Source organism: Mesoplodon densirostris, chromosome 10 (genome assembly GCF_025265405.1).
Source record: "Mesoplodon densirostris isolate mMesDen1 chromosome 10, mMesDen1 primary haplotype, whole genome shotgun sequence".
NCBI classification, from domain to species: Eukaryota; Metazoa; Chordata; class Mammalia; order Artiodactyla; family Ziphiidae; genus Mesoplodon; species Mesoplodon densirostris.
In genome coordinates, this window is record NC_082670.1 from 58,298,225 (window position 1) to 58,324,696 (window position 26,472).

Consider the following 26,472-nt stretch of genomic DNA (forward strand, 5'->3'; position numbering starts at 1 on the left):
TCCTTACCTGTATAGAAGGGACATCTGTAAAAGCCTTTATAAAATCATCTTCATCAACTGCTCCGGCACCTCCTTCCTTAGAAGCACCTGATAATTAAAAATAAATTTATTTTTTAAAGTTTACTTTTAAGCATTTTAGCACTAAGAACACCATGAAAAATATTATATTAACTCTTTTGATATGAAAAAGGCATAATTTTGAGACATTCCATTTTATAAGAAGGTATTAAAAAAATCTCCAACTTTTCAGAAAAGAGAAGGTACTTAGCAGTAGTTGATTAACTCTCTGTAAGGTACTAGATGAGGCTGGTAGTAGAATCCAAACTATAAGAACAGAGCCCTCTCATCCCTCATTCAATGAAAGAGCAAGGACACAAGAAATACAGGCGAAAGGATAAACATTTAAAAAGCTGAGCAGTCAGTTTATATGACCCTAAATGTCAATAACGCTGCCAAATAAGTGAGGCAGAGGATCCACATGTGCTGCAGTGGTCAGGAAAGCAAATGTGAAAGAAATGAGGGTCTTGAAATTAACTTTAAATATACAAACAAATCTTTTATTGCACATACACAATAAAAAAGTAAACTTAGTAGGCAGTAGTTGTTTAAGAGCCAATAATTAGCTATTGTCTTTCAGCTCCAAATACACTCTTTTATATTGTGATGTTGGGCCTAGGACTGAACAAACCATTTTTCTGCTGATTCTAATGGTTTCCTGTTAAACTGTGTCAATAGGGATGCTGGAAAGAATGAAAGCTGAAGGAAGAAGGGACCTGCTCCTTCCTAACTACTTCCTCTTCTTGTCAGTAAAACCCTAGCAACTCTGGCAGGTTGCTCATTTCAGTAGCAGTTCCAGACTGCAGTTTTTCTAACATTCACTGAAACCAGCTCACTATGCCTGACAGAGACACCAGACAGCTAGTACCTGCTCCTCAGAGGTCAAGTCACAGCTCTGCAGGGCCTCTCCTCTAAGCCTCTATGTTTCAATAATTTTAACCTCATTTTGTTCTTCCAGCTTTAGGGGTAGGAGCTATTTACTGTGATTGCTACATCCATGATACTTTATTTTATTTTATTTCAAATTAACCAGTATTTAAATGGGGAGGGGAGTTGTTTAACAGAAGTAGTATGAATTATAAATATTATTTCCCGGGTACTCAGCTGCTATATGTAATTGTTGTGCAGAAGACAATGACAGTGGAGAAACCAGAGTCAACAGAGGGAACTTGGCTTCACGGAGAACTGTCGTCACAAAGCTCAACCAAGGAATCTTAACACAGCCGCTGAGAGTACTGTGGTATAGGTAGCTGGGGAGGAGACACCTGTTTGGGGGGGAAGGAGAATAAAGCCGGGAAGGCTCTGCACTGATGGACTGTGAAGCTGGCAGAAGGGTCAGTTATCTTCTCGCCTCCTCGGCCTCTTCCATGATACTTTAGTGTTCTCTTCTTGCATTCTTAATTCATCAGTACCCATTTAACAAATTATATTAAATTCTCTCTGCAAAAATAACTTGTGGATTCTGTCTTCTGACTGAAATCTGGCTGATAACTCTACTTATTATTTATTTTCTTCATGGTAAAAATCCAACACATGAAATGGTTTTCAAATACCTAAGATGTACATTCCAATGGACAACTCACTTAAAAAATCTCTCTGGTTAAAAAATTAAACAGAAAATATCTCTTCAATTAAGTTTATCATCTACCAAAGGAAATATTAATGCTGCAAAACTGGACTTAAAAAAATCATCCTAAAAAATACTCAGGATTTCCAAAGGTGTATAAAAAGCTTCTTATCTTAAAAACAAACAAAAACCTCAGAAGGTCTTTGTATATGAGTTTCAACAGCAGTAAGAGATGGACCACAGAACAGCATAAAGTTTAAGGCAATATAAAACTGCAAATTAAAAGCAATGACAATTTCATAAACTAAAAGAGGAATGGATGCATGCTTGCTATAGGAAATTCAATTACAAGAGTAAATAAATTATAGTTACTCCCTAGATATTAAAAAATCCAATAAAATAATAAAACTCCCAACCCCATGCCCATAATCAGTACTAGTAACTAACTGATTACCTGAAAATAATCAGCTAAAGCAAAGAAACAAAAAGATAGCTAACCATATTATCTTAACATATTATAAGATACTACATTCATTTACAATCTCTTAATATGGCAGGGTTTATTGCTTTCGACAATGGGTCCTCTGATAGGAGTGCATATGCCTAGATTTTTACAATTTCTTCCCAAACTTTCACAGTTGTCTTTGTCTAAAGCACTGAACAGAAATTTCGTTAGGGACTGGTCCTTACCAAGCAGTTCCTAAACATTCAACACAGTTTTCATAAAAACAAAGTTCCTGGGGCTTCCCTGGTGGCACAGTGGTTGAGAGTCCGCCTACCGATACAGGGGACACGGGTTCGTTCCCCGGTCCAGGAAAATCCCACATGCCGCGGAGTGGCTGGGCCCATGAGCCATGGCCGCTGGGCCTGCGAGTCCGGAGCCTGTGCTCCACAACGGGAGAGGCCACAACAGTGAGAGGCCCGCGTACCGCAGAAAAAAAAAAAAAAAAAAAAAAGTTCTTTCCACATTAATTAATATATTTTGTTCCTTTATATCACCACTTCTTGTAAATTACTTTGTTACGATAATAAGAGCAACCATTAGGCAAGTTTGAGAACAAACAACGGACGCCTAGAAAGTATACATCTCAAGTGGTAGAGGAGACCTGTGCAGATGTACCAGAGCAGAGCCAGTTAACCTTAGTGTACTGAAGTGTGGAAGACAGAAAGTTTTTACAGAGGAATGGAGAAGTGAAGGGGAAATCAGTATGAAGGATTACTACAGTGTATATGCAGTTTACTAAGGTATCATACATACAACAGAATGCTAACGTCGATACATTAACCCGCCAGCCATAACACAATGTCAAAATCCTTCAAGGGGATGCAGAGCATCTGAACAGATCCCAGATAAGGCCAGAAAAATATGCCAATGACTAAGGACATACACAGGAAAGTCTAACTTTGAAAGTCACAATTTACTCTAATCATAATTTCTTTATTATGCAGTAATTTCTTATGACTAGGGCCAAATAAGCTAGTAGGGAGTGGTGGGGGAGTAGAATATAATGGCTTTTAAAAGTCCCACAGAAGATGCAGAGACAAATAAATGCAGCCTTGTGACTATCTCAGATATGACAGTTAGGTCTCTAAACCTGGACATGGGCATTACCAAATTTGGTAAGAACTTGCATGGTCTGAATAGTTAAACCTAATCTACCTCACTCTTACCTTGGAGAATCACTTTGTTTAAGCAGAGGGGCTGCTAATGTGTTTGGGATATACGAATAGTGTAAAGACAGAGGACATTCTGAGCTCCCCATTCTAACCTTGCTTATACCTTGCATGTATTACAAGTAAACCTTTTTACAATCCATGTTTGCCTAATGTTCCCCCTCACCTTGGTTTTGACTGTCTGGCCTACAAAGTAGGAAAAGGATCCCTGCACAGGGAATAAACTGTTGAATGAACTGTTTTATCTCACAATCATCACTCCATTTTCTGACACAGCTTTAAAAAGTTCACCCAAAAATACTATAAAATCCCTTTAGCGCCAGCAAGGAGAATGAATTACATAAGAAGACAGTCAAAAAGAGTAATGGGCCAAGAATAAACTGTTGAATGAACTGTTTTATCTCACAATCATCACTCCATTTTCTGATACAGCTTTAAAAAGTTCACCCAAAAATACTATAAAATCCCTTTAGCACCAGCAAGGAGAATGAATTACATAGGAAGACAGTCAAAAAGAGTAATGGGCTTTAATGTCAAATATTACTGCAAGAAAAGGAGAATGAGTGTGCACACCAAGAGATGTATTTAGATAAATTACGTTTGAGAGCAGGAGCACAAGTAGAGGTTGGGCTGAAGGGACAAGCGAAGCTGGCTTCCAATTCTACTAAAGCCCTTTCAAATATAACTGTGTTAACAATCGTACCAGAAAATATTAATGGGCTGAAACAGAACAGAAGAGCTTTGCCCAGCTGTCTAACCACTCTAAAACAGAGGTCAGTAATTTTTTTCTGTAAAGGACAAGAGAGTAAATATTTTAGACTTTATGGGCCATATGGTTCCTGTTGCCATTTCTCAACTCTGCCATTGTAGCCTGAAAGCAGTCACAGACAATATACAATGAACAAGGTTGTATTCCAATAAAGGTCTATTTGTGGACACTGAAATTTGAATTTCATACAGTTTTCACATGTCACACAATATTATCCTTCTTTTGACTATTTTTAATCATTTAAAGATGTAAAAAATATTCCTAGCTCATGGGTGAAACAAAAACAGACAGTTGGCTGGATTTGGCCTGTGCACTACAGTTTGCTGATCCCTGCTCTAGAATCCACTCTAAGCTGGTAATCACTTGGTTGGGAAGCAGAGGGAGGGGAAGGGGGATTAGAGGGTACTGTCATTCAGGAGATATCATGGTTTCTAGTGTGCCAGACTGCCTAGACGAGGCATTCTCAGAAATCCTCAAATACTACTTTAAAAGGTTCAAGTATAAAGAGAAAACTCCATTCTACTTAGTCCTTAACTACTAATAAGGTGAAGTGCTGGATACAATGGTGAATGAAACAAAGGGTAAAGTACAGATACAGGAGCAAGGAGAGCAAAGTCTTAGATATGGAAAGAGGCAGGTTCTTCTCATGCTACAATGAAGCGACTAGCACTGAAGAGAAAAATAAATGCTGGAAAAACAACATGGAGGGAAATATGGCAGGAAGCTTGATGAAATTCATACAAAATCTATAATTTTTAAAGAGAGTTACACTAATGAAAGCACTATTAGTGCTTTTGAAGAGTGCTATGAAAAGACAGAAGAGCTTTCTGGATCCCCAACTTTCTAAGGGAAGTAGGTTGTAAAAGACACTCAGCTGAAAACACAGGACATTTTGATACAAAAGAAGAAAAGATTTCGCGGGCAGAGCCCAGAGTCCAGGGCGAAACCAAGAACAGAAGAAAACACTGATTTAGAGAAGCACACCCAAAGAGAGAATGAAACCTTCATGATGGAACATTCATGACCCCTGTAATAAGGGAACCTGAAAGCAAGTTCCTGTTGGATTTCAAAATTGCTATAAATCAGTGACTACTATGAAGTTCCTGTTCCCCCAACCTTTTTAAAGAAACTTATTTATTTTTTAAAAATTTTTGGCTGCATTGGGTCTTTGTTGCCGTGTGCAGGCTTTCTCTAGTTGCGGCGAGCGGGGGCTACTCTTCGTTGCAGTGTGCAGGCTTCTCATGGCGGTGGCTTCTCTTGTTGCAGAGCACAGGTTCTAGGCACACAGGCTTCAGTAGTTGTGGCTCATGGGCTCCAGAGTGCAGGCTCAGTAGTTGTGGTGCACGGGCTTATTTGCTCCACGGCATGTGGGATCTTCCCGGACCAGGGCTCGAACCCATGTACCCTGCACTGGGCAGGTGGATTCTTAACCACTGCGCCACCAGAGAAGCCCCTCCCCCCCCCTCTTTTTTTTTTTTTTTTTTTTTTGCTGTACGCGGGCCTCTCACTGCTGTGGCCTCTCCCGTTGCGGAGCACAGGCTCCGGACACACAGGCTCCGCGGCCATGGCTCGCGGGCCCAGCCGCTCCGCGGCATGTGGGATCTTCCGGGATCGGGGCACGAACCCGTGTCCCCTGCATCGGCAGGCGGACTCTCAACCACTGCGCCACCAGGGAAGCCCTCCCTCCCCTTTTTTTAATGGGAGTATCTATTATGGTTTTTCTGTCCTGTATGTTGAGTATATAGGGTGCAAGTAGATGTCTTTTTTTTTTTTTTTTTTGCGGTACGCGGGCCTCTCACTGTTGTGGCTTCTCCCGTTGTGGAGCACAGGCTCAGCGGCCATGGCTCACGGGCCCAGCCACTCCGCGGCATGTGGGATCTTCCTGGACTGGGGCATGAACCCCTGTCCACTGCATCGGCAGGTGGATTCTCAACCACTGCGCCACCAGGGAAGCCCAAGTAGATGTCTTTTTAGTTCAGAGGCCTCTGCATGGAGAGGAGCCACACCAGAGGAGAGAAACCTCATATACATCTGGACCTGATGCAGATCAAAGGATCACGGACTTTGAGCCTGATGGTATAATTAGGATGAGACTTTTGGGAAATGTCCATGAGTGCATTTTGTGTGTGGGAGGCATGTAAATTATCGTGGTCAGAGGGCAAGCTGCAGTAGGCTGGCTGCAAGGGTAGCTCTCATTCTTGACAATTGCTCCTTTTACAATGTGACTTTGCAGCTTTCCCTATTGAAAAGTGGAGTTCCCAGTAAAGAGGTGGAGAAGAGTAACTGAGAATTCTGGTTGAGACAAGACCTAGGAGAGGCTGAAGGGGTCCCTGATTGGTGATTCCCCAGTGTCCAGCAGAAAAAAAACTTCTCAGAGGAAAGCTTCTAGAATCCCCAATTTGGACCTGAAGGACTTCCACTAATTAAGTTCAAGCAATGAGCTCACAATCAAATTTTAAATACTTTTGATCCTTGAACAAAACAGGTTTGAACTACGTGGGTCCACTTAAACAGTTTTTCTTTTTTGAAAACACTGAGCTGTACACTGTCTATCTGTCTGTCTATCTATCTATCTATCCATCCATCTATCTATTTTTGGCCGCAGGGCATGCAGGACCTTAGTTCCCCGACATTCCAATAAACCTTTATTTCTAAAATCAGATAGCAAGGACACATTTGGCCTGCTGGCTGTAATTTGCCAAATCCTGGTGTAGATAGAAAACCCAAAATAATATACAGTAAAATCATTAAAAATTAAACTTTAGCTAGGTGACTAGATATAAAATCAAAATATAATAATTGATTTCATTTCTATGCATCAGCAACAAAGTTAGAAATTTTAAATTAAGAAAATACTATGTCCAGGAACCTTGAGGGCATCATGCTGAGTGAAATAAATCAGACAGAGAAAGACAAATACAGTATGATCTCGCTTATATGTGAAATCTAAAAAACAAACAAACAAAAAAAACAAGCACACAGATACAGAGAACAGATTGGTGGTTGCCAGAGGCAAGGGGTGGATGAAATAGGTGAAGGGAGTCAAAAGGTACAGACTTCCAGTTATAAAATAAATAAGCCATGGGATGTAAAGTACAGCATGGTGACTAGAGTTGACACTGTACTGCATATGTGAAAGTTGCCAAGGGAGTAAATCTCAAAAGTTCTCATCACAAGGGAAAAAAAGCTCTGTAACTGTGTATGGTGATGGATGTTAACTAGACTTATTGTGATCATTTTGCAATATATACAAATATTGAATCATTATATTGTACAACTGAAATTGATATAAAGTTGCATGTCAACTATACCTCAATTTAAAAAAAAAAAAGAAAATGCGTTGACTCTATAGATGAATTTGCGGAGAACTCATGATCTTTGTAATACTGTTTTCCTATCCAGGAATGTAGTATGTCCATTTATTTATGACTTTTAAAATTTCTTTCAATGAAGTTTTACAATTAAAAAAAAATACCATGCTTTTGGGACTTCCCTGGTGGCACAGTGGTTAAGAATCCACCTGCCAATGCAGGGGACACGTGTTTGAGCCCTGGTCCGGGAAGATCCCACATTCTGCGGAGCAACTAAGCCCATGTGCCACAACTACTGAGCCTGCGCTCTAGAGCCCATGCTCTGCAACAACAAAAGCCACTGCAATGAGAAACCCACGCACTGCAACGAAGGGTAGCCCCCGCTCGCCGCAACTAGAGAAAGCCCGCACACAGCAGTGAAGACTCAACGCAGCCAAAAAAAAAAAAACTATGTTTTTTAACATAAAATAAAAATATTCTGAGGTATCTAGAAATAAAACAAACCAAACAAACAAAAACAAAACAAAAAAAGTGAAAAACCTTGAGGTGGAAAAAGAATAAATTTTAATGAGACATTAAAGAGCGCTAAAATAAATGGATAGATATTCTGTGTTCATGGACAGGAAGACTCAGTATCATAAAGATGTCCAGTCTTCCCAAAGTACTGCCATAATCAAGCCTCCAACAGGATTTCTTGTGGAAGTTGTCAAGCTGATTCTAAAATTTGGAAGGGCAATGGGCCAAGAACTGTTGAGATAATCCTTATAAGAAAAGGGAGGAAGTACTTGCCCTACCAGAAATGAACAGTTACAAACCTAAGATAATGATGACAGTTAGGTTTTAGTGCAGGGATAGGCCAACTAATCAAATGAACAAAATACAAACTTCGAAACAGACCCACAAATGTACAAAAATTTGATACACGACAAAGAAGTGATTCAGATCAACAAGGAAAGTAATTCAATAATAATGCCTAAAATTCAACAACAATGCTGAGATAATGGATTATCTAGTAAAAAAAAAGGTTATTTCCTTACCCAATTTTAAAACTTACAGTAGACATTCTGATTCCCATGGGAAAATGGTAGTCATCCAAATTCAAATCAAATGTTTTACTAAATACTCCGAAAACCAGAGATCAAAAAGAAAAACAAATAAAACTGTCCACAGCACATACATAATACAAGTTCTCACTTCAAACTTCAATTTACAGGGCTTCCCTGGTGGCACAGTGGTTGAGAGTCCGCCTGCCAACACTGGGGACACGGGTTCATGCCCCGGTCCGGGAGGATCCCACGTGCCGCGGAGCGGCTGGGCCCGTGAGCCATGGCTGCTGAGCCTGCGCGTCCGGAGCCTGTGCTCTGCAACGGGAGAGGCCACAGCAGTGAGAGGCCCGTGTAACGCAAACAAAACAAAACAAAACTTCAATTTACAGGTAAATGGGGAAATATAAACATCCAAAACCAGCAATGTCAATTACAGAGTCCTCACTGGAAAGAAAAATCCAAGGAATTTGTATGGAAGAGGAGGATCTTGGCAGTGGAGTACAAAGACATCAAATATGGTTCCCCTCAGAACAAGAGATAAGTAGCACTTAGAAGGGGGAGGTATTCCTTCAAAGCTTGGTGGATAAAGGAAAGGAAGAAAGAGAAGATAACAGTTCTATTGAAATGAGATGGTATCACAGAATCAGAAGCACTGAATAGAAAGCCTTCCATGTATCATTTAGAAAAGAAGTTGCATTTCACTATATCAACAGAAGAGGGCATTCCTGAACTAACAAACAGTAAATTTTTCTTTCTGGCCCCACAGAATCACTTATTAGAAAATATTTTTAGGACATTTGAGGAAATTTGAATATAGAATGGAAGTGCTTAAAAGGAGGTATATAGTTAGAATAAACTTACAAAAAATAAAAGAGCTTAAAGGAACAAGTTAAATATCACCAAAAAGAAATCAGACAAATCCACAGCATGGGACAATCTAAAAGACAACTTGCATAGACTCTTTAAAAAAAAGTCAATGTCATGGTATAAAAGTTGGTGAAGGGGGCTTCCCTGGTGGCGCAGTGGTTGAGAGTCCGCCTGCCGATGCAGGGGACTAGGGTTCGTGCCCCGATCCCGGAAGATCCCACATGCCGCGGAGCGGCTGGGCCCGCGAGCCATGGCCGCGGAGCCTGTGTGTCCGGAGCCTGTGCTCCGCAACGGGAGAGGCCACAGCAGTGAGAGGCCCGCGTACAGCAAAAAAAAAAAAAAAAAAAAAGTTGGTGAAGGGATTGTTTTATACATAATATTATGGAATTTTCTGGCATATGATAATTGTATTACGGTTATAATGAAGCACACCTTTAAGTCTTAGGAGGTATATATTAAATATTTATGGCTGAAATGTCATGATGTCTACAATTTACTTTCCAACTATTGAGTTTTGGAAGAAAAAAGAATACGTGTGGGAATATATCTATATGGAGATGGTTAAAACAAATATGACAAAATGCTAGTTACTAAATCTAGGTGATGAGTGTTTACTGCATGCCAACTTTTCTATATGCTTAAAATTTTTCATAATAAAAAGTTTGGGAAACCACTCACTAAAAAGCTAGAATAAGTACAGATAAGCATCAGGAACATCAGTAACCAAAATACATCCAGTTAGTAGTATCTCAATTCAATGGAGTAAAGAATGTTTTATCCAATTGCATCGACATTAACTTGCCCATACATAAGGAAGAAAAGAAATTAAAATGAAAATACTGTCACTTTATACAAAAAATTCCAGATATACTGAACAAACTAAATGTAAAATAATTTATGTTTTAGGATAAATTAGATTATTTGTATAAACTTTGGGGACTAGACAATAGTCCTTCTTATTCAAGACAGGAAATTGGGAAGTTAAAAAAAAAAGGATAGATATTTTACCTACCAAAACAAAAATTTTTAAATTTTGACATAAAAATGCCATAGGCAGAGGAGAAACTGAAGAAATATTTGTCACTTTTAATAAAAGCATAAAAGGCCTAGGGCCTCCCTGGTGGCGCAAGTGGTTGAGAGTCCGCCTGCCGATGCAGGGGATACGGGTTCGTGCCCCGGTCTGGGAGGATCCCATATGCCGCGAAGCGGCTGGGCCCGTGAGCCGTGGCCGCTGGGCCTGCGCGTCCGGAGCCTGTGCTCCGCAACGGGGGAGGCCACAACAGTGAGAGGCCCGCATACCGCAAAAAAAAAAAAAATAAAAAAAAAATAAAAAAAAAAAAGGCCTAATATTTTAAAAACTGTAACAAACTGATAAGAAGACAAAACAGCCCAATTAAAAAATGGGCAAATAATAACAAATTACAATTCACACAAGAGGATATGCTAATCCCTATTAATGAATTTAAATATTCTGAATCTCACTGGAATATAAACTCTGGGAGGACAGGGTCTTTGTTCTTGTTCACTGATATTTCCCAGAGATTACGAGAATAGCAGCATACTAAAAGCTTTCAGTAAACATTTGTTAGCTGCTGGCTGGCTGGACAGGCGGATGAGGATTAAGAAAAAGAAGTACCATTTTTCACCCATCAAAATGAACCTGTTATATTCAAGGCTGGAGAAGGTAAAATAATGTCTTTATTAAAATTAAAAGCACATGATTCACTTTGTTATAAAGCAGAAACTAACACACCATTGTAAAGCAATTATACTCCAATAAAGATGTTAAAAAAAAAAATTAAAAGCACACACACCCTTGACCAAGCAACCTCATTTAGAGGAGTCTATTCTACAGATCAGAAGCACCAGAATGACCAAATACATAAGTACATGGAGACCTGCATTCTTTGTAATGGCATAAAGTTGCGAACAACCTGAATGACACTGACAGAGAAATAGTTTATTATTTATTAAATCATGGTACATCAATAATGTGGAACACTGTATAGCTATTAAAAGAATGTGATAGCTCTCATTCTTGATGCTGAAGGACGGAAGGATGTTTTGTGAAAAAAAAGCAAGTTGCAAAGTGTTTACTAGTATGTTTAATGGGGGCAAAAATAAAATCTAATCTAAATACCTACACAAATAAAAATGGAGTAAGATGTGGAAGAATATCATACATAACACCGGGCAATGAGATTAGAAAAGCAAGATGGTATGAAAGTTTTTTTTTCTAAACATTTCTCTAATGTTAGACTTGTTAACAGTGAGTATACATTTTATATTTAAAAAAATCAAATTATGCCATTCAATTTATTAGTTAAGAAACACATAAACTGGCTCTAAAAAAGAAAAATGCCAAGTTAATGGAAAAAATTAAATTTACAACATGCCCATCATAGAAATAATGCTTCTTACCAATTCAGTAATAATGTAATAAATATAAGTTGGAATTTTAAGTTATTACAAACTTCTACTTTATATGGATCAAGTATAACAAATCTAACTAATGGAAAATCCCTCACATGTGCGATCTATATTAATGATATTTCACTCTTTTCTGAGGCAAACCTTGAAATAAATTTGCCTACCTATATGACACTGTAATTTTCTAACACTTAAATCTCAGTCAAAAAGTATAGGCAAATGAAGTATGGAAAGGCCAAAACACTAAAAACCACGAACACTGGTTGGTGGGATAATGAGCATGGACAGATATTGTAATTTCTTTTCCAATTTCTTTTCTGCTTTCTTTCTTGAGCATTCTTATGGTCTCCTCAGTGCCTAACATGAAGCCTTGCACACAGTAAGCTCTACATACAGATGTAGATAAAGACAATAACTCATCTGTGAAGAGACTGGGTCTTCAATATGTCTACTAATTTTAATCACAATAGGTTGGCTGTTTATATAAATTTCCTCCCTTCTCAAACATTCTGAATGTTTCAGAAAATAAACCTTGCACAATGAAATTTCTTTGACTTTAAGTCTTGCACAAGAGGTAAAACAAAACTGAGGACAAAGAAAATAACTACAGGGCTTCCCTGGTGGCGCAGTGGTTGAGAGTCCGCCTGCCGATGCAGGGGACACGGGTTCGTGCCCCGATCCCGGAGGATCCCACATGCCGCGGAGAGGCTGGGCCCGCGAGCCATGGCCGCGGAGCCTGTGTGTCCGGAGCCTGTGCTCCGCAACGGGAGAGGCCACAGCAGTGAGAGGCCCGCGTACAGCAAAAAAAACAAACAAACAAACAAACAAGAAAATAACTACAGCAAAACACACATATTCTTAGAGACAGTAGGCCATTGGGCAGTTTATTGATTTATATTTATAATAATTTATTGGTTAATTATTCAAATCTTATTTACCTTAAAACCATAGTTAAGAGAGACAGCACCAGGGCATCTTATGATGAATGACATGGGATTCACAGAAATTTAAGACAGAATGGTGACTGGCCAATCCTTAGATTCCAAATGTCATTAATAGTGTTTTGCTATATGGGATAAAAATATGAAATATGTATTATATGCAGTATTAGTGAGGAGATGACCCAGAGATAATCCAAAAAGCCCTTGACAGTGGGCCAAACACTGGGCCCTTGTTTCATCTCTGCTAATAACTAACTGATCTTGGATACATCATTTAACTTTCTGAGGCTTAGTCTCTTCATCTGAACTGTGGTCAGATCATCTTTTAAGATCCCTTCAAGGCTAAAATCTTTTGGGTTTAGTATCATTCCCTCATTAAGGGGAAGGAAGGAGGAAGAAAATAAGCAAAACAAAATACACAAACAGAAAAGTTATTTGGTTTTACATAAGTTGAAAAGCAAGAAATTGAGGTTTATGAATTAAAAATTTAGATTTCAATATTAAACAACAAATTCTGTGAGATTTGTTTTATTAAATATATACTGATTTTCATGATCTTTGTTTAAAAGGAAAAACATCTTTGTTGTTTGCATCACAGGAAAAAATGGGAATGATTAGCATAATGTGTGGAAAACAGATATTTAGACATTCTTAATAAAACCTCAGGTAAGACATAAAGTAAAACTAATACAAAATACCCTAAAGACAAGTAAGTACTACTGAATTTGAAAAGACAGTAATTAACTAATTGTAAGAATTCAAAGTTAAAACCATTTCAAAGTAGTCTTTGATATTAGACGGAAACAATAGAGAGAAAATACTCTGTCTGCTTGAATGAATGGGCAAGTGAGAGAGAACAACAGAACTTTGACAATTGATGATTTGGTTAATGATGTGTTTCAATGATTACATACAAGCCTCAGTGACAAATCACTAACGTCAGAATCTGGTACTAATGATAAACAAAAACAATTATATCATCATCTAATTCAATTTTTATTTTTAGAAAAGAATAGCAGCCAAAATAATTGGTACAGGAATAAGGACATTATAACTCAGTAAGCTTTAAAAAGGCAATTTCAAAAAGAAAACTCTAAAAAGTATTTCCATTTATAATGAAAAAATTACCAGTTTGCTTACTTCCAAATATTCTATTTTGCGGGGAATCATACTAGTTGAGGTTTAAAATGACTGATTTGTGGACCCTGAAAGTAGTGATCATTCCTGTAGATTATAGGAGCTTTAGGATCTAGAAGAGTCCTTATTTACCCAGTGAGATTAGTGTTGGTGGTAGTATAGCAACGTGATTTTTGCGCCTCATCCACTTATTAGATGCATGACCTGTTCAAGTTGCTTAAATTCTCTGAACTTTAGTTTGCTCATCAGTAAAACTGAGATAAAGTATCTAACTCAAGAGTTCTGAGGTTTAAATGAGAGAACATAAGTAAAAACATCCCCCAATTTCTAAAAACTATTACCTAAAATACTACAGAGATGTAAGTATTACAAATAATCAGGTATATTCAGCAATTGTTTTGAAGCCATTAAGCCAAAAGGAGGGAAAATATGTTTATCTAAATTCCTATTATGAAGTCACAAATTTTATTCAGAAAATGGACTATTTAAGGGAATTCAATTTATCCTTATTCTAATTAGCAAAACACAAAGGTAACAGTTTTGACATCCACATAACATGGATTTTTATAGCCATGATGTATTTGGAAAAGGTTATGGGAGCAACCCATAACCTTTTCTTTTTTAATTCTCCTTGGTTTAAAAGCCCCACAATTACAATATGAGTAGAAAAGGTTGGCACACCGAGGCAAAGAACAAAACAAAACTAACACACACTAAAGATTAAACACAGGTCCTACTGGCTTTAACTGGCTAGGATACTTTGCTAAAAATAGCATACATCTCTTTAATCTTGACATATATCTCTGGGAGAAGTGAAGTAAATTAAACTCCAAAACTTCAGAGTAGATTCAATCAGGATTCCAAAGAAGCTCACTTTATTTTTATTTTAGTAATCCTTCTGAAAAGAAATTTGTTAAACTCAGTGGACTGTGACTAGCTTATACCACTATTGTATACCTCCGTCTACCATACTCCTTTAATTAGGAACTAATCATACCTGTTTATTATATACCAAGGAGTAGCAAATAAAATGCCTGGACTAAATCACCATTATTCCATGTAAAGTTATGAGAAAGAAACTGTACAGTCTAGAAAACACAATAGTTATATAAAGAGAGACAGGACAACCTTCAAGTATTTGAAAGTATCATGTTAACAGATAATTCATCTTCCCTGCCTAAGTTACAAGGAGGCAGATTTTAATGCAATATAAAAAATAATTAATTTATCCAGAATTGAAATGGCTTATAACTTTTCTGGAGGATACTATGCCAAACTGAAAGAACACAAGAAATCCCTGTAACTTTTGATTAAGTAAACTTTAAAAATTTATTCCAGGGCTTCCCTGGTGGCGCAGTGGTTGAGAGTCCGCCTGCCGATGCAGGGGACTAGGGTTCGTGCCCCGATCCCGGAAGATCCCACATGCCGCGGAGCGGCTGGGCCCGCGAGCCATGGCCGCGGAGCCTGTGTGTCCGGAGCCTGTGCTCCGCAACGGGAGAGGCCACAGCAGTGAGAGGCCCGCGTACAGCAAAAAAAAAAAAAAAAAAAAAAAAAAATTTATTCCAAGGAAATGATTGGAGATATGCTAATAAAATATATACTTAAAAGAATGATGGCACCACTTATAACTGCAGAAAACATGAAAGCAGCCTAGATATGAATACTAGCCATGAATAGTTTTAAATTAATAATTTAAGACAATGAGGAAATGATCAGGGTAAAATATTAATGAGACAAAAGGTATACAAAACTACAAAAGGAAGGGTGCCAATTCTGTCCTCCTCCTGAGAAAATATTTGTATGTGTAAAAGTAGTCAGAAAAGTTATTATAAAAATAACTGGAACAAAGTACATCATAATTTATCAGTTGATTATGTCTATACGTAGTGGTACTGCAGATGGTTTTTGTCCCAAATTTTAATCCATGAGCACATATTTAATCAGATGCTGAATAATCATCTATCAGGAATATTTTGAAAGGGATTGCTATACTTGAATAGTAAATTTAACTATATAACTCCCAATGTCCCTTCTAACTCAAAGATTCTACAACTCTAAGAAAACATTCTACAACTAATTTAAAAATCAATAAGCTTCTGCCAAGAACAAAAAGATCTAAAGTTAAATTTTCAAAGAAGGGCTGACAGCCAAGAATAACAATTTCTGAAGCAATATCAGTATCCTCTGACTAATAGCTTTTTTCTTACAAAAATGGGCAATGAATGAAGCTAAATGAGCTATGGCAACCAAAAGAAATAAACTAAAAATTGCAGAATGAATACGCACTGCCAAAAGACTGAGGAGGAAGTGGAGGAAGAGGAGAATGAAAAAAGAACGAAGGTCTCTCTCTTATTTTTATCAAAAGGGCCACTGACAGGATGGATAATATAATCTGTATGAGTGATTAATGACTACAATCATGAAAGCTACCTACATTCTCATATCTGGTAGGACTACAAATCAGAGAAGGGGGGAATGGCATTAAGAAAGTCTGCTGTTTCTTTAAAAAGAAATCTGATTTTATCAATTTGATTAACATCAGAATTAAGTGACCTTTGGTAGGTAAACTAGAATCTTCCATTTTCATCTAAGAAAAGAAAGTAAAACATGAAAATCAGAGCTAATTATAAACTACTGGCTCAGATTCACAAAAATGTTAAATATTTTCACCATGAATTTCAAATATTAATCCATTTTAAGTCAAATAAGACAATTTCATAAAATAATTATCATAGTATCATAGATTGGAAACTTATACCTCAAAATAAAGAAAAAAATATTCCCCTTGTAGTAAGTGAAGGTAGCCATTTGTTACAAAAGTAAGAAAGCAAAGAATGTCATTTACTTTTTACCAGAAATAAGTAAGAATGCATAATAGACATCATGTAATAGGATATAATAACTAACATCTGAATGAGAATACACTCCTATAATTGCAAAATAAAAAGAAAATAATTAAAATACTAAAGTATAAATTACACAAAATATCCAGAGAAATCAATAAGACATTTCTATTAAACAGTATTTTATTTATCTATTTATTTATATGCATGCAAATATGTGTGTGTGTATACCTATACCATACCATCTTTCTTGCTGGTTACATGACATATTAGTTAAAGATATTTAAGATGAAATATTTATAATAGTTCTCCTATATTTAGAATATCATATGACATAGAAAATAACGTTTGGTTGTATAAAAAGGTCAGGAGAACACAACTTAGAGAACCTGGTCAAAATATAGTTTATTTTCCTTTCCTTTTTGCTTTTACTAAAAAACTACAGACAGAGAAAAAACAAAATCCTGAAGACCATGATTTTCCCACTAGCTATCATAAACAAGGAAAAATCTGTTTTCCCAAATTATAACCAACACACAAATTTATTAACAAAAAAGGGAAAGAAAGGAACTATTGTCTTTTTAGTATTAAATATTTACCCTTTTTCTTATAGGATTCATTTTACCATAAAAACTTGGCAAAACTAGCACCTGAAAAGGACTCACAACTTTCTAATTAGTATATGAAAAAATACTCATTAAAAATTCAAAGATTAGACAATATGCTAGACATAGTTTTAAAATGATCAAAGAATGAACTATGTTCTGTATAACTGCATAAAACCTGTTTTTTCCTATTTATTATTATCTAATCCAGAAAATATTTTTGAGGCAATTTTACTTGACCACCACCCATTTCCTATTGTGACAAACTATTCAATACCCAGTATCTTCAAACATTTTTCCAATGTTAGAGTATTTAAGACTCATGCCCTAGATGAATATATAAGAACATTACATAAATCAATATTTCTTTAACAACTAAAGCATCTGAAAATAGCCAAATTCTGAAAAACCTGCTCTCTCCTTAAAAACAAAAAACAAAACAAAACCCAAACCGAAAAAATTCCCTTAAATATCTTTTTGTGGCTTCTGAAAAATAAATACTCTCAAGAAAACACAAACTCACATATGTTCTGACAGGAAATATCAAAATACAATATTTTAAACATTTTCAAAAAGGCAGCACATTCTTCTGTGTGTTGCAACAGACTCTCCAGACCTGCAATCCTGCTGCAGTCATGAATAAACATATGCCTCTAAAGTTCTAACTATGTGTGGCCATATCAAGGGCATGAGGCATGCACATCAGATTTGAAATGGATTTACATTACCTCCAACCTTAGGGCCACCTGCTGAACCAGGCTTCCTTGCACTGTTGACAGGATTTCCGGATGTTTTAGGTGCAGGAACCTTGAAGGCTGAAGCAGCTGATGATGGCCTATTTCCATCCACTGATTCTTCATCATCAAAGCTTTTATCTGCACAAATCATTAGAAAAATGTATTTTAAGAGAACTAAGCTTTGCTCAATTTTCCATAAGACTCAAAATCAAATAAAGCTATATATAAAGTCATTAATTTCTATGAAATATAATACAAAATAAAGCTCCTTTGAATAAGCATTTATATATTGACTAACACTATATAAAATAACCCAGTATAATTTAAAATCAGTCTGAAATATTATATTTCCTACCTATATATATTAAGTCAAAACATAAAACCGAATACATTAACTCTAAGAACAGTAAAAAGCATTTTTCATTTCTTTGCTACTCATATAAGCATTTTCCGCCAGCTCCTCCCATACTGCATCTTCCAGCACACCCTGCCTTATTCCTTATACCCAGATTCTGCAACTTACAATCACAGATCCGTTTGCAAATCAGTCGCCTCATTCCTCTGAAAGCTCTTAATTTTCCTCACCCTAGGATGCTCTGAATAGTTCACATGGCCAAATACAATAGATTTGATACTAATCAAAGATTCTATCAAAAACAGACAGCAACAACCACAGAACCACCACTGAGGTTTGTGCCGGCATTTTTCTTTCTCTTCCCTGCCCTAGGTGCTGTAACAGCCAATCAGCTACAAGGTGACATCATCTTATGGCAGCTACTGCCAGATGAAAGGTAAAAATTCTCCATGTCTTTTAAAAAATCCTCCATGTAGTTGCAATCCTTAGTCTATATCAAAATTTCAAGGGCATTCAATACTAAAGGTTTATAAACCTACATTTGTTTTCTCCTATTTAATTCACATGAAAATTTATACAAATAGAAAATGTTTTCTGCAATATTCAATCTGCTGGAGTGCTTATTATTGCATCAGTAAAAATACGGAGTATCACAGTGCTCATTACTGGCATAATTAACTACGTAATCTTACAATTTGCTGTTTATTTAGGCCACAGAAACCAAACTGAACAATTTGTTCTCATAAATGATTCTAAAATACTCTACAAAGCTCCTTTTGGAATATTTATGAATAACCACACAAGTATAACCTCCTTATATAAAATGAACCCACCCACCCCCACCCCACCCTCCAAATCACAAGATGTATGCATTTTACTCGTCCAAGAAGATGGTTTTCTCTAGGACCCTGCACAAACCAACCACGACAAACAAGATGGGCGAGGCAGACAAGGAGCTTTACCACAGGCTTCACATCAACGTGCCAGACTCTCTTCCTTTCAGTCTGTATCCCTTACCTATGCAAACACCCAAATCGAGCAGAATAAAATCATCCCTACAAAGGACTGCAAGTCCAACTATTGAATATATTTAAAAATATATATACCAGACAAGTGTTAAGACTGTTTTATTTATTGGAAAAAGAATCAAATAGATACCCATTAAATTTACTATTCAGTAGACACCCATAAACCACATTCCATTTCAGCAAGTGTTTTTCTTAACTAGCACAACTTGTAGGAAAGAAGTATCTTCTAGTTAAAAAAATATATATATTTTTTTAGCATAATGCTATTGGGGAGCCAGTTTGGATCAATTAAAACCTGTGCTCTGTAGAGACTGCTCTGTTAAAAACACTAATACAATCTCAAATAAGCTTTTATTTGCCACTACCATATTGAAACAAAAAAATGTAGCTAAAAGGGACAGAGTGTATACACAAATCTACAGAGAGAGAGGTACTAAAACTTGAGTAGCCAGAAGTTCCCATGGAAACAGTGTTCTCTGTTCCCACACACACACACAAGAATTAAAATGAGTAAATATCTCTACTGCTTAAAAATAATTAACTCAACATTCTTAAACTCTTAGGAAATTAATTTTTACCTTTTTATCAAAACAAGGCAGAGAAAAGTATATAGATTAAAGTACACAGCTCAATTAATTTTCACAAAAGGAATATGCCAGTGTAACCAGTCTCCAGACCAACGGATCACTATCAGCATCCTGTAAGCACCCTCACTGACCCCTGCAAAAGTCACTATTTCCTACCAAAGCTAACTAGTCTTGACTTGTAACACCACAGTCGGTTTTGCCCATTTTTGATCTTTATATAAAAGGAATCATATAATAGGTACTCTAGTACCTTTTTTTTTCTAGTACCTTTTCTAGTACATTTTCACTCAATATAATATTTGGAAGATGCATTTTCATTGCTTATAGTTTTATAGTGCATCAATGTGCCACAAGTTATTAATATCCATTCTACTGTTGATGGACATATGAGTTGTGGCCAGTCTGAGATTATTATAAAATAGTGCTCCTAAGAGGTAAGCAAACAAAGTTAAAGGGTTCTAAGGCTTTTAGTATTAATATGGAAATAGTAAACACAGTAATTTATTTTAGGTTGTATAAAGTCAAAGATGCATATTGTAACTTCTAGGGCAGTGGTACTCAAAATGTGGTCCCAGATCATCATCTGGCAATTTGTTAGAAATGCAAATTATTAGGCCCCAACTCGAATCTACTGAATCAGAAACTCTGGAGATGGGGAGTCTGCAGTCTGTGTATTAACAAGTCCTCCTAGTGATTATGATGCATGATCAATTTTCAGAACCACAGCCCTATGGCAGTAACATGCAAACTTTTTCTATAAAGGGCCATATAGTAAATACTTTAGGCTTTGCAAACCACACATATATGCAGTCTCTCTGCACAACTACTCAATTATGCTACTGTAGTGTTAAAGCAATGATACCACGACATGTAAACAAATGGGTGTGGCTGTTTCAATAAAATTTTATGTACAAAAACAGGGCAGCTGGATTTGGCCTGTAAGCAATAGTTTGCCAAACCACTAAACTGAGAGTAAATATATAAATAAATAAACAACTAGAAGAAAAATAAAATAATAAAAAAGATTTGATTAATTGAAAAGATTCAGGAAGAGATAAAAAGATAAAACAAGTGGATAAAAATAGAAATAAAAGATAAAGTGGCAAAAATAAAATCAAATACATCAGTAACTGCCTTAAAAGTAAATGAACTAAATATTCCAAGTAAAAGACCAAGACTGAATTTTTAAAAACAGGTTGCTTAAATGAGATATACTTTACATATAAGGATCACATAAAATTTAAAAAGTAAAATGATGAGAGAGACAGACCATGGCAAACACCAACCAGAAGAAAGTTGGCATAGCTATACTAATTTCAAACAAAGCACCTTGAAGAAGCATTACTAGAGATAAAGAGAGACTTTTTAATAATGATTTAGGAGCCCAATCTAATAGGGGGAAAAAATTAACCCTACATTTTTACGCACCCATAACACATCTTCAAATATATAAAGCACTAAAAGGAAAAATAGACAAGTCTACAAATAGAGAGGGAAATAAATTTTTACCCACTTCCCATAAGGTTATACCTTTCTTGACCATAAGCTAGCTAAAAGAATTCATAAAACTAGGGGCTTCCTTGGTGGCGCAGTGGTTAAGAATCCGCCTGCCAATGCAGGGGACACAGGTTTGAGCCCTGGTCTGGGAAGATCCCACATGCCGCAGAGGTACTAAGCCCATGTGCCACAACTACTGAGCCTGAGCTCTAGAGCCCGCAAGCCACAACTACTGAGCCCATGTGCCACAACTACTGAAGCCCACGCGCCTAGAGCCCGTGCTCTGTAAACAAGAGAAGCCACCGCAATGGGAAGCCCGGGCACTGCGATGAAGAGTAGCCCCCACTCGTCCCAACTAAAGGAAGCTTGCATGCAGCGACGAAGACCCAACACAGCCAAAAATAAATATAAATTTAAAAAAAATAAAAAAGAATTTATAAAACTAATTCATCATCACAGCCCCCAAATTTAAAATGTTCTGTAGTTTAGTTTATATATAGGTTATAAATATTACAGCCTTAAAAAGATTTTCTTAATAATTATAAAATATCAGAACAAATCCTATATTTCTTCACAGCACCTACCACTTCCTGAAATAATAGTTTCTTCTGAGTGAACTAGAAGGTGGACTGAAGTCGGCAGGAACTTTGTCTTGTTTATACTGTAACACCAGTACCTAGAACAATCCTGGGATAACTGTCATAGCTAACTCTTCCTCCTGCTCCCCACCTCTGCCCCCCTAGAGTTTATTCTCAACATAATGTCCTGAGTTGAACAAAGTTACGTCACACTGCTGCTCAAAATCCTCCTATGACTCCATAAAAAGGCCTACCAGGACTCCAAGATCTGTGAGACCTTAGATACCACGTAGGTCTCTCTAACCACATCTCCTATTCACTTTCCACCTTTCTCTCCAACCAGTCCCATCAGTCTTCTTGCTGTGACTCATATCAGGGGCTCTGCACCTGTTTGCCAAGAATGCTCCTCCCCTCCATAGCCACACTGCTTACTCACCTCCTTCATGTGTTTATTCATCTATCATTTTCTCAATTAGGTCCCCTTTGGATACTAAGATTATAAACTTTCCCCCATCCTGATGCTACTGATCTATCCCTACCTCCCTGCTTTATTTCTCTCTCTAGCACTTACCATTTACATATTTTACTTATTTTATTACCTGCCTCCTCCCACTGAAATGCATTATCTATTAGAGTGAGAACTTTGGTCTGTTTTGCACATTGCCATATCTCCAACATGTAGAACAGCACTCAGAACGGCATTTTTCATAGTACAGAGACATTCTGTCTCCAGTAAAAGTGTTACTAGGTTATTTGAAATGAAACACCAAAGACAAACAACTATAAACACTGGATAAAATGTACATTTACAAAAGTCTTCTTGAAAACCTAGACCTAAACAGACATTTCTCCAAAGAAGATATACAGATTGCCAAAAAACACATGAAAAGATGCTCAACATACTAATCATTAGAGAAGTGAAAATCAAAACCACAATGAGGTATCACCTCACACCAGTCAGAAGGGCCATCATCAAAAAATCTACAAACAATAAATGCTGGAGAGGGTGTGAAGAAAAGGGAACCCTCTTGTACTGCTGGTGGGAATGTATATTGATACAGCCACTATGGAGAACAGAATGGAGTTTCTTAAAAAACTAAAAATAGAACTACCATATGACCCAGCAATCCCACTGTTGGGCATATACCCTGAGAAAACCGTAATTCAAAAAGAGTCATGTACCACAGTGTTCACTGCAGCTCTGTCTACAATAGCCAGGACATGGAAGCAACCTAAGTGTCCATCAACAGATGAATGGATAAAGAAGATGTGGCACATATATACAATGGAATATTACTCAGCCATAAAAAGAAATGAAATTGAGTTATCTGTAGTGAGGTGGATGGACCTAGAGTCTGTCATACAGAGTGAAGTCAGAAAGAGAAAAACAAATACCATATGCTAACACATATATATGGAATCTAAAAAAAATAAAAAATGGTCATGAAGAACCTAGGAGCAAGACGGGAATAAAGACACAGACCTACTAGAGAATGGACTTGAGGATATGGGGAGGGGGAAGGGTAAGGTGGGACAAAGTGAGAGAGTGGCATGGACATATATACACTACCAAATGTAAAATAGATAGCTGGTGGGAAGCAGCCGCATAGCACAGGGAGATCAGCTCGGTGCTTTGTGACCACCTAGAGGGGTGGGATAGGGAGGGTGGGAGGAAGGGAGATGCAAGAAGGAAGAGATATGGGGACATATGTATATGTATAACTGATTCACTTTGTTATACAGCAGAAACTAACACACCATTGTAAAGCAATTATACTCCAATAAAGATGTTTAAAAAAAACAAACAAACCCAGTAGGCTCACACTGGTAGTACTCCCAAGCAATAGCAAAGGCAAATGCAAACTCTTCCTGGAAAAAAATTCTCTGGCCTCACATTATTTGCACAAATAATTTTCCAAAGATCACTTGGCATGACAGGAAACAAGACACCATGAGCAAGAATAAACAGAAAGAAACAGACAATAGGAACAGATCCTAGAATTATCAAGGTCCTAGAATTTCGAATTCAAATTTTAGAATTATTAAGCACAGGCTATAAAACACCTGTACTTGGAAGCTTTTACTAGGCAAGCTTGAAAATAACTCAGGGATAAGAAAGTTATTTTCAAAGTGACATAGATTTTTTTTTTAGAACAACCAAACAGAACTTCTAAAAATAAAAATACAATAACTGAAATTTAAATTCAGTAGGCAGGCATAACAGTAGATTTCAGACACAGCTCAAGGGATCATTAGTGAACTAGAAGATAAATCAGAAAAAAAATCACCTAGGATACCTATAGTAGGTACTTCAATATTAATTGAATAAACAAAAAAAAAAGATCAAGGGACTTCCCTGGCGGTCCAGTGGTTAAGACTCCACACTTCCAATGCAGGGGGTGCAGGTTTGATCCCAGGTCAGGGAACTAAGATCCCACATGCCATGTGGCGTGGCCAAAAAAAAAAAAAAAAAAAGGATCAAATACAAAAAGTAACCTATAAATCATGATTATGTTGACACCTCTCTTCTCACTCCAATGTTTCAAAATGACAATACTATGGTTTGGTGCAGAAACTGAAAAGGATGAACATATTAACAAGTACTAGAGGACATAAAGTAATAAAGTGAGCAGGCTGCAGTGATTATGTGTATGACGGAAAAGAAAGAGAGGAAGAGGAGGAGAGGAGCTGATAAGAGTAGGAGAAAGAGATGAAGATGGAGGAGGAGGAGTTGATGGAGGAGGATAAGATTGGGAAAAAGAGATGGTGTGGAAGGAGGAGGTGGAAATGAAGGAGGAGGAGAAGGAAGAGATGGAAATAGAGGATGAAGAAATGGAGTAGGAGAAAGGAGGAAGGGGATAAGAAAAGCGGGGGAGGGACAGGCAAAAATTGAGGGGGGGGGGAAAGAAGCCCAAGTAGGATAAGGCTTTACCTTTTGTTCCCTTCATCTAACACTTGGAAACTGTCCTCAGCAAACACTGAGGTATTACAGGCCCACGATCCCGTACTTGCATACCTGAAAGCCAAAAAGTTCTTAAGGTCCACCTTTACTTGTTTTGTCTTTTTAAATTCATTTGGTGTCAAAATCTGAACTGATTTGAACTCAGTTTATAGCAAAACATGATGTGAACTGACGAAAGACTATTATGTGTATTTTACTCATTGTGAATTTGTATACATTTAACTACAAAAATATTAATATGTTTGATTACAAGGTATAGCCTCAGACCCATCTGGAGTTGTTATACAATGTATGGTGTATGGCCATATTACTTTTCTAAAATCTGACATATTCTGAATTCCAAAACACAACTGGTCCCCACGGTTTCCGATATAAAACAGTAAATTCATATTACCATAATCAAGTCCCTTCCCTTTTTTCTTTTTCCCTTCAAATGAAAGCCATATATTTAAACATTCCACTTCACTTTTATGGGTACATATATTTGAAAACCTGAAATTTCTGCTTCTGAATTCATACAAAATATGAAAAACTGCTCCATCTTACATGGCAAACAAAAGAGCAAGCCAAAACTTTATACCATTTTTCAAGGAAAAAAAAAAAAGAATTCATTTGGTATTTTCTTCAGTGAACCAACCAGTTCAGTAAGAACCCATGTCACAGATTTTCATGCAAAAAATATACGCTTTCATATTAAGTAGTTTCTTATACCAAAGTTCCGCTTTTCACTTGAAGCTATATCCTTCCTTATTCTAATTAAAACAATTGAGTAAAAGGGCTTTGGATTTCTAAACTGTTTTATATACTTGCATATCCAGCAAGGACCATGGTCATAGCTAAATTAGCAACTGAGACTAGGAAACAATAATCCCTGTAAGCTATTGTACCATATGTGTCTCAGAAAACCCAAAAACATTTTAGTTGTCCACTCTCCACTCTGCTTTTACAATAGGATACTCTCCTTGGCTTTCCTCTGACCTCACAAGTCCCTGTAGCTCAGTATCTTCCTCCTTTACTCAACCACTAAATGCTGAACATCCTCCTTCTCTCCAAACACACTTTCTAAATGGCTTCATCCATTCTCAACAGTTTTAAATATCTTCTATATATGCTGGCAACTCTCAAATGTTTTTTTCTTCAACAAATAAATGGCAAGTGGAGAAAAAAAGAGATGAACAGAGGCTTAAGATATCAACTAACTGCAATGGTGAGCCTTGTTTGAATCCTAGTTCACTGTCAAAAGATATTTATGAAACAATCGAGGAAATGTGAACACTGAACATTTGATACTATGGGTTAATTTTTTTAGATGTGAAAATGGTACTGTGCCTCTTAAAAAGATGTTTTACTTTATTTTATATATGAGTAGGAGTGCATGTACACGCAAACACATCCCAGTCCAGCAGGATAGTAGGGCTGGGGCAGATAGGTAGGGATACAGATGAATAAAGATTGGCTATGTATTGATAATTTCTTGAAGC

General features: G+C 37.0%; 1 protein-coding gene across 3 annotated transcripts in view; it reads right to left on the minus strand.

The window, feature by feature from the left end:
* Positions 1-26,472, minus strand: part of CLASP2 (cytoplasmic linker associated protein 2) — a 181,849-nt gene that overhangs the window by 109,885 nt on the left and 45,492 nt on the right. For all 3 annotated transcript variants that reach the window (XM_060110136.1, XM_060110135.1, XM_060110134.1), the window contains exons 8-9: positions 17,976-18,122; positions 8-87 (exon numbers count right to left, since the gene is read on the minus strand). In XM_060110136.1, coding sequence (XP_059966119.1) covers positions 8-87; positions 17,976-18,122 — 227 coding nt within the window. The remainder of the gene's footprint in view (positions 1-7; positions 88-17,975; positions 18,123-26,472) is intronic.